The sequence below is a fragment of the Festucalex cinctus genome, chromosome 7 (assembly GCF_051991245.1).
Source record: "Festucalex cinctus isolate MCC-2025b chromosome 7, RoL_Fcin_1.0, whole genome shotgun sequence".
NCBI classification, from domain to species: domain Eukaryota; kingdom Metazoa; phylum Chordata; class Actinopteri; order Syngnathiformes; family Syngnathidae; genus Festucalex; species Festucalex cinctus.
Genome location: NC_135417.1, coordinates 20,904,426 through 20,920,058, shown reverse-complemented (window position 1 = coordinate 20,920,058; position 15,633 = coordinate 20,904,426). Strand labels below are relative to the sequence as shown.

Here is a 15,633-nt window from a genome sequence, read left to right as displayed (position 1 = left end):
GGAGCTGGCTTTGCTCTGCTGCACTGTGAGTAAACAAGGAAGCATAAACCTGACTGGCCAAACGCTAAGATTGTCATATTAGGAATCTGACGTCAACATTATTTTTTCCATTCGATTCTAGTTTGAGGAATTGTTTGCAGTAATTGAGAAATATGCCAATATGAAATATGGCCACTAGATTAGTATACTTGTGGCGCTTTTCCACCGTACCGGTTCCACACCGAAGCAGCAATTTTTGTTCCCGGATGTTAGTGTCTCCACGGGACTTTTTCGGGGCCGAGCCGTTCCGTTGTAACCGCTGTTTAGAACCCTTTAGGCAGCAGTTCTGCAGAGCCGGTCGTTAGGGGACTAGTGGGGCCGTGACGTCACCTGTCATCTGATTGGCCGACAGCAACGCCGCTGCCACCTCAAGCAACGCCATGGCACACGACCATTTCCTTGTTTTAAGCGAGAGAGGCAGAAGAGCCCGTCGGTCTTCGCCAAAGTCATAAAAATACAGTATATACAATAAATATAATAATGTTTTACAACAACGCTGAACTATATTTACAATTTAAATGGTACTAGTGGATGGATTTGTAATGTTTGTGGTTTAAAAAAAAAAAAACATCGCGAGCCTGGTCGTGTGTTCCTATTCACTTGAATGAGATCTCCAGCGGCAGCTCTTACATTCACAAATAGTGTCGCAAGCCGGTCGTGAATCGCAATATTTCATCCATGTTGGTCTATATTAAATTGTAAATATGGTTCAATGTTGGCGCGACTTGCCACTCTGGAAATGTTATCTCAGATCCGCACATAATGCGGGAGTGCAAGCTTGGCGTGGACGGTTCAAATGTTGCTGCCCCCTTCTCGCCGTGCGCCAGTTGTAATGGAAAACCGGCAGTTGCGGTGTGGTGTGGTACACCATACCTGTGCGGGCACGATGGAAAAGCGGCATTGGAGTACTGAAAATGAAAGAAGAATGTTTTTACTCACATCATTGGCACCAAAAAAAAAAAAAAAAAAAAGCACTTACAAGATTCTTGAGTATGTCTTTAGGAATTGGAATTTTAGTCCTTTTATCCGGAATGTTATTATTTAAGTGGTCAAAGGTCACTGATGGGTGGCCTTTTTTTCTCCAGTTTAGTTTCCTCTAAAAGTGTAAACAATTCTTATGGTTCTTTGGGTATCTCTTATGTGAGCAAGCAGGGAGTGCAGAAGGTGTTGGCGTGCATGTGGATGAGTCTGAATCCTGTGACGCTTTTCTCCACCCAGGGGAAAGGCTCCACTCTAACTGTTACTGTTGCCCATACTCGTTGGCTGTGCAAGAAGGGCCAGGTGGTGGTGCTTACTGCAGCACAGTCAAGCGTGGTCATAGCGCATGCTGACATTTGCCATCGTTGATTGCTGCAGGGAGAGGAAAAATCTGCTTTTCCATATGCTTGTGCTCATTGCAACCCTTCCCTCCACCCACTACACCCCAGAACTGTCCTCTACAACCCTCCACCCACCCCTACCCAGTCTCAACCAGATGGCTCCGTGAACATTGTTTACCTTGGGTGACGGTCCCAGATGCAGAGTGTGTCCATAGGCATCCCCATTCCGCCCAGTTAGTTTCCTCGTCCCTCTCCTCCCTCTCAGCTAGTGCCAGTCGCATCTTTTTGACTCAAGCTGCATTAGGGCTGTTGACTCCGTGTCCTTCATCCTCACAGACACCATAGAGTAGAGATATGAATGAGCAGATGTGCTTTTTTGTGCATGCGTGTTGCACTTTTTTTGCAATAACTGATAATAATTGTCTATATTGTATTAGCTCTGGGCTGAACATGTGTTGTCAATTGTTTGTACAAGTATTGATGTTTCTCTTTATTTATTTATTTTGTTTAATTGATTTTTTATTTTTTTTATTTTTGAGTCTGAGTTTTAGTTTTGAAATTATGTCTTATGATATTTTGCCATTGTGAGCCATTCCCCTTATGTGCTCTTGCTGCAACATTAATTTCCCTTTCAGGGACAGTAGTTTGTTTCTGATACAGATGTTCTGTCTTTTCTCTATTGTTCAATTCTCAGTTGAATTTCAGCTTTTTACATATTTTCAATGTCAAATGCCCTTATTTTTCTGACCAAGGCTTCAGTTTCTCTACTTACATGTTGTGTTCTCTGACATATGGGAGCTCCCTTATGGCTTCATGGAATAGCTGGAAAGCCCAGATGTTGCCAGCATAGGGGGACAGATGTAATTGGCACCATTGAATGGAGTGCTGCAACAGACTGTAATCTCAAAAAGATGAATTTCCATAATCCCCAAACTTTGGGAAGGACCCTGAAAGTCTTTCTTTCTTGTCTACACTTACTGTTTTCCATTTTATTTTTAAGTATAAAATAGTGTGGGATATCATTGAGACTGACTTGCAAAGTTCAGCTCAATGTGAATGTGAGATTCTCTTAAAATTATTATTTAAAAAAAAAAATCTTAGGTTTTCAAAGCACAGATGTTGGATACACTTTACTTTTGAGCATACAATGTGAATTGCCCAAAGAGTTCCACATGAATTTGAAATTTAGCCTTGCCCTTAAACAGAAAAGGTTTGCTGACTCCCAAACAATAGGAAGGTTATCACCAATCTGTTTTGGATAGCTTTTTGAACAAATGTACAAAGCAATGGTGAAGTGGTCAGTAGTTAAAATGTGGTATGTTCCAAGACAAGGTCGTTTATGAGATTACCATAATTTCTCGAGAAGCCTTTTTTTTTTTTTTTTTTTTTTTTTTTTTTTGTTGCTTAGAAAACATAATGCAAAATTGTGGGGTTGGTGTATATTATACTGTTATCATATACTGTATGGATTTACTGCCGAGAGAACAATCTGTCACTGTCAGTATGTATCTACATTTACTTCTACTGTACATGATGCGAAAAAGGCATACTTTCCATTCCAATATGATAGGTAATGTTTAATGTTAGTTGAGCCTGAATCCCAGAAGTGCATTTTCATTTTCATTAATCAGTAGCCAAGAAGTAGCTCTCTCTCTCTCTCTCTTTTTTTTTTTTTTTTTTTTTTAATTTTTATTTTTTATTTTTTTTATTTTTTAAATGTTGTTGTGTACATCAGTTCCTCTCGTGTGAAATTGCTTTATTATTTTTGGGGAGTTTTATCTAATCATTAAACAATCCCAAATAAACAACAATAATTGGTTAATAAACAGTAACCGGGGGGGAAAAAAATTCTGCAATGCATTTTAATGATTTTTGTAAACATTTATTTTATTTATCTGATTAATCAATGGAATAATTGATTGTATATAGTAAATAGTTGATGTAACCCAGAATTTTTGGATGTATATAACAGAATTAAAAAGTCAAAACCAAATCAACTTTCTTTTTGACGATAAACTGGATAAACTGATGTCACCTCATGCGCCTTAGCAATTATAATCTTTTTATCGATTTTCTGGTTAGCATAGCATTTGGCTAGTTCATTTAGCATAGCTTGTCGTCGTATACGTAGAAATGATATAGCTCTCAATGTTCACGGCTCCTGTCAATCACAGCCAAACTGAACATGCCCAACCCTCTCCCCATTGGCAAGTCCAAAGGTTCTCCAGGCAACGGTTCTGAGTGTCGTTTTCAAATATTAGTGAGGGGTGGAGCAAAAGTCTGGTTGGTTGAGTTACACATTAAGTAGTTCAAACAACCCAGAATTGTAGTTCATTTCACCCAACAATTGGGCACAATATTTAACTCTTTTTAACTCTTTTTGGGTTAAATTGACCAACCCATCCAGTTGAGGCAATTTAACTGCGGTATTGTACTTGCATGGTTCTATAATAAGCCAGCAACTGGTTTAAAAATAAACCAATGTTTTGTTGTTATTTTGAACCACCTGTTTTTTTGTGTCTACGTACATGCATGCCTAAGAACTTTGTGAATTTTGAAACACATGTTAAACTAGCCAGTGTATCACCAGTTTCTGGAATCATGTCGTTTTGTATGTGTTCTCATGTTCTAGCAACATCCCCCAAGATCCGGAAATTGAGAGAAGAACCCCCTGATTATAATGATGCCTCAAGAAGTAAAAGCTCAGTCATCAACGGTGCCTTGGTTCCTGTTAAAGGCATCAATAACCTCGGCAACACCTGCTTCTTTAATGCTGTTATGCAGGTTGGTATAGTTCTAAATTGGTTGTGCTAAAAACGTCAGTCTTCCATAATTTGATGTCTACAATTTATTGTAATATGTATTTCAATGCGAGGGTTCCTTAAGTTTTACTTAGAGATGTCAGCATTAAACCTAAGAAAGCAGCATAAACACCAATATAAAATGTTTAAGTTGGTCTGAAACAGTGCTTCACAACTATTTTCTGTCACTTACTCCCTGCTCACATTCTCACGAGAGCACCACTGCCACCCACTGCAGTGGATGTGCAATTACACTTCATTCTAGTATAGTTTAAAAAAAAAAAAAAAAAAAAGTTACTGGAGAGAAACAGTTTGCTGTTGTCTTGACCTGGTTTCTTCTTATGATCTCACGGAATGCGTAACCACCCACAAACTCTTACAATGACTTTGGATGTAAACAGGCCAGCTTTTGAGGTCACTTTGAAATATATTCAATGCAGTTACGAATGCAATGCAAACTTGGACTTGTTTACCTGCCCACACATGAGTGGCTTTCGGTTGGTGCAGAGCTTGATCACAATACAATTCAACCATAAAGCCTCCCCAGTCTGTCTCTGGTTGTGTCATGGTCACTGCAAACTGACATGCTTCTTTAACAATAGACCTGTTTTTTCCGCCATTTTGTTAATCACCCCGAGGACCTTCCCCTTTGATTGAAATTCGAGTGAGTGCGAATGCTATTCCCTCTCTCTTACACACTCTTTTCTTTTGTATTGTCTCCTTGAAAACTGCAATCTTTTTGGTGAAAACATGTAATTGTCAGAGGATGAGCCGTGTCTGCATTCACAATGCCAGCACCATTGTGGCTTTTCCATAGCAACTGTCTTCATTGCCAAGATGTGACCAAACAAATCTATTGAAAGCAAAGGAAAAGATACTTCTATCTCTTATGGGACACTGACTACTCCTAACCAAGACTCTTCCTTCATTTTAAATCAACACATAAGAAAATGACCATCAGGCCTTCTAAATTGGTATAACATTACACAAGGATATTATTAATGATTGATACAAAAAGCTAACAATTGTTTAACAAATGTACAGTATCTGATATGATCATGTGGTTTAAACATAAATGACACATTTTAAATATCTTTCTTCTTGCAGAATCTTTCCCAAACGCATATGCTCATTGACCTCATCCAAGAAGTGAAGGAGAAAGGGTATAAAGTGAAGATCTGCCCCCCAGATGAGAGCAATCTGGTACAGCTACTATTTCCTCTCCTTGATGTTCTGGATTTCTTTTTCAAATACTAATTGTCAAGTCACTGGGTGAATGTTTGTTACTGTTCTTGCAACAATTGTTTATTTTTGTGAAACTGACACATTTATTATTAAATATTTTAATAACATCCTAACCCAATCAAAGAAAAAAAATATTAAAATAAAATACAGTAAAGCACAGTTTTGTTTTTTGCATATGGCTAGATAACATTAATTAATATTATTTATTATTAATCTTAATATTATTAAATACTGCACAAATGCAAAAACGTTAATTACTGTGAATAATGTGTTGATTGATGCAAAACCATTTTGCCAACACATAACTCCCTTTTCAGTGATGTCAGTTTGACTTTTTAAATGTTAACCCCCTTCAGGAAACTGTATGAAATGTATTCTGATTGTCTTGTAACATTTTTCTCCCAACAACCCGTGTTGGTACCTGTTTTTTTTGTTTGTTTTTTGGAATTACATTAATTTTTAATCTGTAGTCTACATTCTCTGGTCCAAAGCAGGTACTGGGTTCATGCAGAATATAGTTGTCCTGCCACGATGTTTTTTTTTTTTTTTTTTTTTTTTTTCTTTCTTTCTTTCTTTCTTTCTTTCTTTCTTTCTCAAATCCTGTAGGCATTATAGGGTACTGAGTTGGGGGTGTCACAAAACACAATTAGAATCGCAAAACAGTTTTTGACGTATCAAGTTCTTGTATCTTGTATCTAATACTCGTCTTTTATATAAGGGTATCACAAATGTGAACATTTCTAATGTTTCTGTGTTACACCAATAGATTCTTGGGAGTTAATGGAAGAAATTGAGTTTGTTGTAAATGAATAAATTAATATAGACCTTTTGTTACTTTATGACACTAATAATCTTATCATAATGTGGTTTGTTTGTTTGTTTGTTTGTTTGCAGGCTCCATTAGTAGCAATGCTGCCCAGTCCTGAACCCCTGACTTCAGCCATGCTTCTCTTCCTCCAGTGCATGAAAGAACCAGGAAAAGGGCCGGTTAATCCCAAGAGCCTCTTTAATCAGCTCTGCCAGAAGTAAGGCGATCTCGTTATTATCCTTATTATCCTCGTTATTTTTTCTTATTATTATTTTTGTATTATTAATTTCTTCTTCTTCTCAAATATATTATTATTATTATTATTATTATTATTATTATTTTAAAGCTTTACATTTCTCTTGGTGTTGGTGGTGGTGGTGGTGGTGGTGGTCGTGGTCGTGTTGCGGCAGTTGCCACTTGTTTGGTTTTAAAGCCTGGAATTACACTCACCATTACTATTTTCACCTGCACAGCCAGACAGCCACTTGATAGAGTAGGCATGTGATGCTGGTAGATGGTACTCTGATGCTGACAATGTGAGAGGACAAATTAGGAGAGAATACGCTACAAAGCGCAAATGTCAGCTCTTTGAATTTTTAAGGCAAGGCGCATGTGTATTATCTGAGATGCCCGAGAGAACATGCAAATTCCACACAGGAGGGGCTGAACCAAGATCCAAACAAAGAATAACGTAGCAAGGGCAAAGTGAAGAACATCAACAAGCTGTTAGTGGACTCAAAGGTAATGACTTATGGTTTGTACAGCAATAACATACACTGCTCATCAGTGATAGTCCTGCAACCCAGCGGTTGTGGGTTCGATCCCATGCCATTGTGACCACGTCGAAGTATCCTTGAGCAATATACTGAACCCCCAGTTGCTCCTGATGATTCAGTAGGTGAAAGAGTGGTCAAATGTATAATACTTTGAGGGCCTTGAAATGAAGTGCCATTTACCATTTTTTTTCTCTTTTGATTGTTGTTTTTTTTTTTCTTATCTTTGCTGTTCATCTGTTTATATGTTCAATAAATTTAATTTTTTTTTTTTTTTAAACTTGAAACAGACAAGACTGTAAAAGTTTGGTGATGTCAGTGGGTCACATGGTTGATGTATTTTTATTTATATTTTTTTGTAAGGATTTGCAACAAAATATTTGGTATTTTTAGAGATTTAGATATTGTGGCAATATTGTCTGGGCCGAGTTCTTGTTTAAACATGATACATTGCAGGAGTTTGGTATTGCACTATTGTGCAGGTGGGTGACCAGGATATTTGATGCTGGGTGACTAGGTACATCTCTGGTGCGGCTTTGACATTTATTCTGGTACCTAGCTTTCATCAAGCAGGCGTGTGTGCATTTGTTCTTGTGTGTGCATATGCATGCGCGCGTTGCAACCTCACCTGGTACCATTTCAGCCCACAGCAGTCAAGCAGCCTGTGTGCATTCAGACCGTAAGCATTGCAACCACCTGTATGCAATCAAATGTAACTAATCTTACATTGTGCTAATCTATTCCACTCCTTTGCATTTGAAATGAAAGGTATTGTTAAGCCTCAGTACTTAATTATTACATGATGCCTCATTTTTGCACACAATTGACAATATTGAGATCCAATTATAGCAAAGAATATGATTATTCTCATTTACAAGTAATTGGGAATATGTCTTAAAAGGTTGAAACGATTCTTAAACCTATGTTTGTGCTGTTTTGCATTTATTAAGTAAGATAAAATTTCTGGACTTAGATATATATGGGGGGTGGCGTGGCTCAGTGGTAGTCTCGCAACCCAGAGGTTTTGGGTTCGATCCCAGACCACTGTGACCATATCAAAGTATCTTTGAGGTAGATACTGAACCCCCAGTTGGTCCTGATGCTGCATCATTAATAGGTGAATGAGTAGTCAAAATATAAAACGCTCTGAGGGCCTTGTAAGGTCGAAAAGCATCGCCTGGAAACCAGATTCGTCGCTGTAACTAGTGGATGAGTCTGGTCACTGTCACATTTCTGAGGCGGGGCAAACCATACCAAAGAGCCAATCAGCAAAGAGCGGACATGACGTCATAAAAGCGGGACTATGTGTGTAAGAGTAGTAAACACACTGATGTACATATGAAATGTATAATATTTATAGTATATGTAAATCCATGAGTAAACGGTAGCGGTGGGCGGACACGTAGTAAATTCAACATGGCTACTCGAAGAGAGACTGAAGTTGAATGACTTATGTCGTCATGATAAAAATGTGATGATTTGTTTGGGGACAGACTTCGGGTGTCACAACAAAGAAACAAATTTGATAGTATGGTTTCTTTTGAGCCGGACTTAAAGGGCTTTCAATGGACGAGTAACCAGACCAACTTTCTTCTGTTCAAGAAAGTGGGTGTGGCTTGCCAGGCTAGGAAAAGCCCTATATAATTGAATTACCGTTTACCATATGTTGTTGACCCACTCCGGCAAGATGGTCCTCTTGTCGGAAAGTAACAAGTGGCATAATTGAGGAACATAGAGGTGTACGGTGTGTCAATATGTATGTCTAATGTGCAAGCTGGACAAGGAAACGTCACCAAGAAACACAAATCTTCACTAGTCTCTTTTTGGGTTAATAAAGACTTTTAGAATGGCCACTGTACACTCGTTTGTGTTGGGAGAAAAAAATAAATAAAGATTTATTTTTCCCATTACTTTTTTCTATTTATTTTTTTGTAAATGTCAACATACCTACATCTTTGAAAAATATTGTTTAAAATCCTTTATGAGAAGCCTTACATCCCTGATAGAAACAGCCAAGAGCAACAATGAATTTGAGTTATTGCTGTGACACTTACGCACAAAACACACGTAAGAAGTACAAACAGCATCAGGCTGGGTGGACATGTTTGTCTGTGCAGGAGGCAAGACATTTTTCACTTTTGATAGAAACATATTCACAGTTGTTGTAAATATTGCTTGTGTGCTTTGCCTTTGCTAAGCTTGGAGGCATGGTCAGAACTGTCTTGTTGCAGTCTTTTCAATTTAGCTCTTGCTTTTGGATATACTGTCGTGTTTCAAAATGTAAATAAATAAAAAAATAGGAAAACCTGCAAATGCACATAATATAAAGCACAATACAGTATAGACAAATAAAAGAAGTTTTTGGAATGTATTCCCAAAACGTCTTGCTTTTTAACTCAGTCTGAGTGAAATTAAGCATATTATTGTGTCTCTGGTTGCATGGCTGGCTAGGTGGATTATGTTCTTGATAGCCGAAATTATATTTGGCAATCACAAAAAAAAATAAAAAATAAATAAAATATTGGACATCTTATTGGACATTTTGGTCAATGTTACCCAATCAGTAATTCTTTGCACACATTGTCTGGAGGTGAATGAGCACCTTTTATATTAGTAGCGGCCAAAGGTAACTTGTATTGATTGGGGCTGGGTATTGATTCTAATTTCCTGAATCGATTCTATTTCGATTATTTTTATTTTTTTTCTGATTCATTTCACTTCCATCCGATATTGATTAATTATGGAACATCAATTCTTCTTAAATATCAAGGACAGTATAAAAACTAATTAAATTTTGTGGAGGCAGTAACTGGTTAAATTATTTTTGTTAATTAATGAAAGTAACGTGTTATAATTACTTGTTACACAAACATTGAAATGAGCAACAATGAGATGAAAATATTTTTATAATACTAATTCAATAATTGTAATTATGAATTAAAAAGATTCTGAATTGTCTTAAAGTGCAATAAGGCAGGTCTTTCATAAATGTAAGAATTTTTTTTAAGTTGTATATGAACAAGAAATTTCAAGCAAACAGTAAGATGCAAAAAAAAGTGTCCTTTAAAATTCTATTTTCATATGAATTTGTGGAAAAAAAGAGATTAAAATAATCAATTCACGGTTTTATCAAGCTCCAAAGGGAAAATCGATTCGCTGTTGATTATTCAATTTTTTAATTCCAGCCCTAGTATTAATCTCGTTACATATTTATGTAAGTTTACCTTTACATTATCTTGGCTGCTTTCTAATTGATGAATATTCAGTACACAGTTTAATGTATCGGTGTATCTATCGCTGTGTTTACTTTTTGCATATTTAAGTGACCAATTTGTCCATACTGTAAGTGATTGAATATTTATGTCTTCATGTAAGTGCAGGAATTGTTCATTATTTGCTTTGTTTATGGGTGCATGTTGCTCATACGTGTGTGTTCAGGGTATGAGCTTGTGTGGCCTTGTGTCTGGTACTAACTCATCCGGCTATTAATTGTGTTAGCACCGCAGCTGTTTGCATTGGCCAGATTGAGAGCAACGCTACAGGGCCCTTCTGCTTCCCTCCACTGGGACAAGCTTCCAGATCTCCTCTTTCCCACTAATTCAGACAGATTTTTTTTAACTTTTCTTTTTCAATTTTCTTTTTTTTTCCCCCTTTGTCTCTGCCTGACTGGTATTCTTCATTTACTCTGGTCTGACGACACTCTCAGGAGGACAGATAAATAAAACAAGAAATGGACATTTTATCGCATGCTGTTCCTTTTTAGGTCTTGCAAATAAATGACATGTGTGCCCTCCACAATTATCACCCCTCCACCCACTTTTCTCTTTTGAATCCACAAATATTATGTCAGTATTTAAGGGTGGGGGTAGTTGACTTAAGGCAACACTAGACCTCCTGCCAGTGACCTGTGCTGATGGACAGGTTGTTGGCCATCAAATAAAGTATCATACCACAAGGACTTTGTGCTATAGGGCATTAGGGACTAGTTTACCAATTAGCCCAACACTTGTACTGTTGGTCTCTTAAACAGAAGTGTTGCTTCCTCACTTTTTGTCGTGCATATGAGACCAACCTGTCCTGTAAGTAATGTGGCTATTTCGGCCCAACAGGTTGATGTGGCCCTGTCCTTTGCTGCCCATCTGCCCCTGACATCTGTCCTCACATCTGTTCAATGCGGACAGCCAAGGGATGGATGCAAAAAGAGCCTTTCCTTTCCACACATAAGCATTATTGCTGTGTTTGGATGATTGTCCAACAAGAGAAAAAAAAATCAACATGCAACCTACATGATTTACACAGAGTTGTTGTATAAGTATCAACGAATGTGTTTTACAGAAAATATTTATGGTTTTGTGTAAATCATGATGTTAAGAAATAAAAGGTCCTGAGATGGACTGTTAAATTCGATGCAGTAAAATAAAAAAAATGTCCATCTTTTGGTCTGCTCTAGATTGTATTGGATCCTATTGAATGGCTCTTCAAATGATACTTGTTCCACGACAGATAGGAAGGCAGACAGACGGCTTCCCACACATATAGGCAGACAAATATGAGCGGAAACAATACCCTAAAATATGAACTTTTTTTGGTCATTTTTGTTACTGCATTTGTTGAAATTACCAACAGGATCACAATCATGATAGAAGCATCTGAATATTTTTAACCTTCCTAAAATCCTTGGGGTTAATTTGACCCCATTCACCCATAGCGTTAAATATGTTAGAATTGTTGAGGACAACAGCAGATTTTCAACCCGCCCGTCATAATTGTGATGGATCTGGGAAAATTTCGCCATTAAATGGGTGAAACACTGGAGAGCCCCCTCTATGAGCCATAATCTTCTCGTGGTGGAGTGGTTTATGTGTCACAATGATCCTTGGAGCTAAGTTGTTTGGGGTTTTATGCCCCTAGCAGGGTCACACTTGGCAAACAGATTGTAGGTGAGGGGCCACACAAAGTACTGTTCACAGACCCCTATGATGATTAACATACTGTATATGGACATTGTTGTCCCTTGCCCGGACGCCGGTCAACAGGGCGCCCTCCAGGCCTGAAGGGCGTGATTGGAAGGAACAGCCCCCTCGATTGGTATTCTGTTGTTGAAATTGTGCTCATCACAGCTTTTCCATAACGAACACCATGTTCAAGCATGCGACTGTCCAAAAGGACTCTGGATTGGTAGACTGGTGTGGTGGGGGGACTGTAGAATGTGTTCCAACTACGGGGCGATGACACTGTTTAGCCTCCCTGTCAAGGTCTATTTAAGGGGTGCTGAAAGAGGAGGGGTCCATTGGGAAGCCGAATCTCAGATACAGGAGGAGCAGTGTAGTTTTCATCCTGGCCGTGGAACAGTGGACCATCTGTACACCCTCGCCAAGGTCCTTGTGAGTGTATGGGAGTTCGCCCAAGCAGTCGACATGTACTTTGCGGACTTGGAGAAAGTCTTCAACCATGTCCCTCTGTGAGTCTGTGGGGTTAGGGTTAGGGTTAGGAGTATGGGAGCATGGGAAACCTAACTCCCTGATATGGGCTGTTCGGTCCATGTACGACTGGTGTCAGAGTTTGGTCCGCATTGCCGGCAGTAAGCCTGATTTGTTTCTGGTGAGAGTTGGAGTCATCAAAGGCTGGACTTTGCCATTGATTCCATTCATTCATGGGCAGAATTTCGAGGTGCAGCCAAGACGTTGAGGGGGTCAGGTTTGGTGTTCTCAGTATTTCATCTCTTCTTTTTGCAGATGATGTTGTGATAGTTTGCCTCAGTAAGCTGTAATCTTCAACTCTCACTGGAGTGGTTTGCAGCAGAATGTGAGGCGGTTGGGATGAAAATCAGCACCTCCAACTCTGAGACAGTGGTCTTCAATCAGAATAGGGTGTAGCCCTCCCCACGTCGCGGATGAGATCCTGCAACCAAGTGGAGGCATTCAAGTAAATTTGGGTCTTGTTCATGAGGGAAGAATGGAACGAGAGATCGACATGCAGATCAGTGCCGCGTCTGCTGTGACACAGCTTTGTATCATCAGTCCATCGTGGTGAAGAAGGAGCTGAGCCAAAAAGCTAATGTCTCTTACCTATGGTCAGGAGGTGTTGGGCGTGACCAAAAGATAGATGGATGGATACAAGCGGCCAAATCGAGATTTTGCCACAGGGTGTATCTCCCTTGGAGATAGGGTGAGAAGCTCGGTTATCCTCCACATTTAGAGGAGCCAGATGAGGTGGCTCGGGCATCTGATTAGGACGCCTCTTTGGTGCCGTCTTGTGGGCACATCCCACTGGGGGGGAGGAGGCCTCAGGGAAAAGGGCACGCTGGAGAGACTGTTGCCCGGCTGGCCTAGGGAATGCGTCAGCATCGCCCTGGAAGAGCTGGATGAAGTGGCTGGGGTAAGTTAAATCTGGGCTTTTCTGCAAAGGCTGCTGCCTCCGCAACCAGACCCCAGATAAGCGGAAGTAATTGGATGGAACAACAAAGAGTTATGTTAGCATGGGTAGAATAAGAATTGCAGAAGCTTAGATGGTTTGTTTTAATTATTTTACATTATTTGTTTTATTTGTTTGTTTGTTTGTTTGTTTGTTTGTTTTTACTAGGGCTTCACGCTTTAAGGGGTATCAACAACAGGACAGCCAGGAGCTCCTTCACTATTTACTGGACTCCATACGAGTAGAGGAAACGAAAGTGAGTCATTCATTCATTCATTCATTCATTCATTCATTAGCTGTACATTCCCACTAGGGCCGTGGGTGTGGGTATGCTGGAGCCTATTACTTGAAATATATTTCATTTGTTTGATGTTTGTTTGTTTTAACTCCATGTCTGTAGCACTGTCAGCTCATTAATAGGTTGTCCCTATTTTAAATATTTACATCCATTCATCAAGCACAATTTACAGTATTATAAATCCGAGGTTTGATCTGATGTTTTATATTATGTGCACTTGAGTGATGAGTGCATGTGTATTCCTGCCAAGCTGTGACACTTTGCAACCCCCAACCCTTCACAGAGCAATTAGCAGACCCAAAGCCGCTTTTTGGAAGGCTGAGATGTTCCCAGTTGCCCCACCAGTGGCTACGTGAACCTAGCGGGGGGAAGATAGCGGGTGTGTTTAGTGGCCAAGCCGCAGGCTCCACAGTCTCGGCTCCCATTCAAACTTGTGAACATTTGCAGTTGTGCCACTTCAGGGACTTGCAAGTGGCATAACCAACATCATTGTGTGATCTTGGGAAACCCACAGCTGCTGAATGAACTCGGGGGCTGCCCCATTGTGCTTGAGGGTCACCCATCACCCCCTCCCTACACGGACCACTCATCAGCCATTTTCCAATTTAATCAAGGACACATAGAGGATGAGGTTCAGCCTTTATTCGTGTAATCAAATGCATTGAATCAACCAGGCGTGTTCACAAATACAGTGGCATAATAGCTACTCTTCTGCCTTTTCAATGAAAACATGATTTTGGAGTAAAATGTTTTGCTGAAAAAAAGAACATCAAAAATCAATAAACAGTTCTGCAAAAAATTAGTGATCAATTTGTTTCTGGTGATTTGTACATACATGTATTTTGCTCATACATTGCAGTACAGTGTTAACGCATACTGCCTTGTATGTAGCTGAGCATGACAAGGAGAAGGGTGTGACCATCCTTTTAGAGGCCCTAAGTGTTTGTGTTCATTGGCTATTAGTATCAGGGAGCTAAATATGCTAATCTGGCCCCGGTCAATTATCAGCAATTAACTGAGATGGTAGTTATTACTCTCTCAGGGCATTGACTGTCCTTCTTCACCCCATCTTCATTTTTGTTTCCACTCCTACACCCTTTTACCAGCAACCTTTCCCACCCCCTCATAACCCCCCTCTCCTTATCCATGTGGGACTGTGCATGCTGTTACTCTGGAGAGGAAGGGTGGGGGCTACTGGTAATTAATTAGGAGCGCTTCAGCCTCATCTCACTGTGCTGACTGACTGGGACGAGAGGCTGGCTGGACTAGGATTAACAAGGTTTTTTGACCTAAATAGCCAGTCCAGTGCGTGGGTCCTGGGACAATGGGGGCGACTGGTCTCAAATACAGACACAGACCATGGCCAATTATGTATTGATTGGTGCTTTACTGTCGCTGTGCCCCTTCACAGCTCTCTCGCCAAAGACTCACTGACCATGTCACCTTTAATCAGAGAACCCTTCGACAGAGTTTACACACACACACGCACACACATATTCTCAGATAGATAATGAAAAGAACCCCATCTTAACAGTTTCAGACAAGGACAATAATTATTTTACTAATGATGCTTAGAATAATTCCAAATGTCAAGCAGAGCTTTTGCAGGGAAGTTGATGTTTTTGTAATGGATGTAATTAAAAGAATGTAAAGAAAGCAAACGAAATCTACGATGGTAAATAATTGCAACGTATCTATTTTACATTCTTCGAGTTGTTTAATCAGTTTTTATTTGTTTTTTTAGAGGGTGAAGACAGGAATCCTCAAGGCTTTCAACAATCCCACTGAGAGGACAGCAAATGAGGAAACCAGGCGCCAAGTCAAAGGTTCATTAGACTCAACCTGGATGGCTAAGAACCATAGTGCCATCTTGTGGCCCTTTATGGAGATGCTATTAACATCATGGCTCCACTGTAAAATGAGAGCTAAATCAAAA

At 39.5% G+C, this 15,633-nt stretch overlaps 1 protein-coding gene across 3 annotated transcripts in view; it reads left to right on the top strand.

The window, feature by feature from the left end:
* usp45 (ubiquitin specific peptidase 45) overlaps positions 1-15,633 on the top strand; it is a 33,181-nt gene that overhangs the window by 11,046 nt on the left and 6,502 nt on the right. For all 3 annotated transcript variants that reach the window (XM_077527469.1, XM_077527468.1, XM_077527467.1), the window contains exons 6-10: positions 3,991-4,142; positions 5,267-5,362; positions 6,299-6,429; positions 13,568-13,655; positions 15,442-15,523. In XM_077527469.1, the coding sequence (XP_077383595.1) occupies positions 3,991-4,142; positions 5,267-5,362; positions 6,299-6,429; positions 13,568-13,655; positions 15,442-15,523 (549 nt within the window). The remainder of the gene's footprint in view (positions 1-3,990; positions 4,143-5,266; positions 5,363-6,298; positions 6,430-13,567; positions 13,656-15,441; positions 15,524-15,633) is intronic.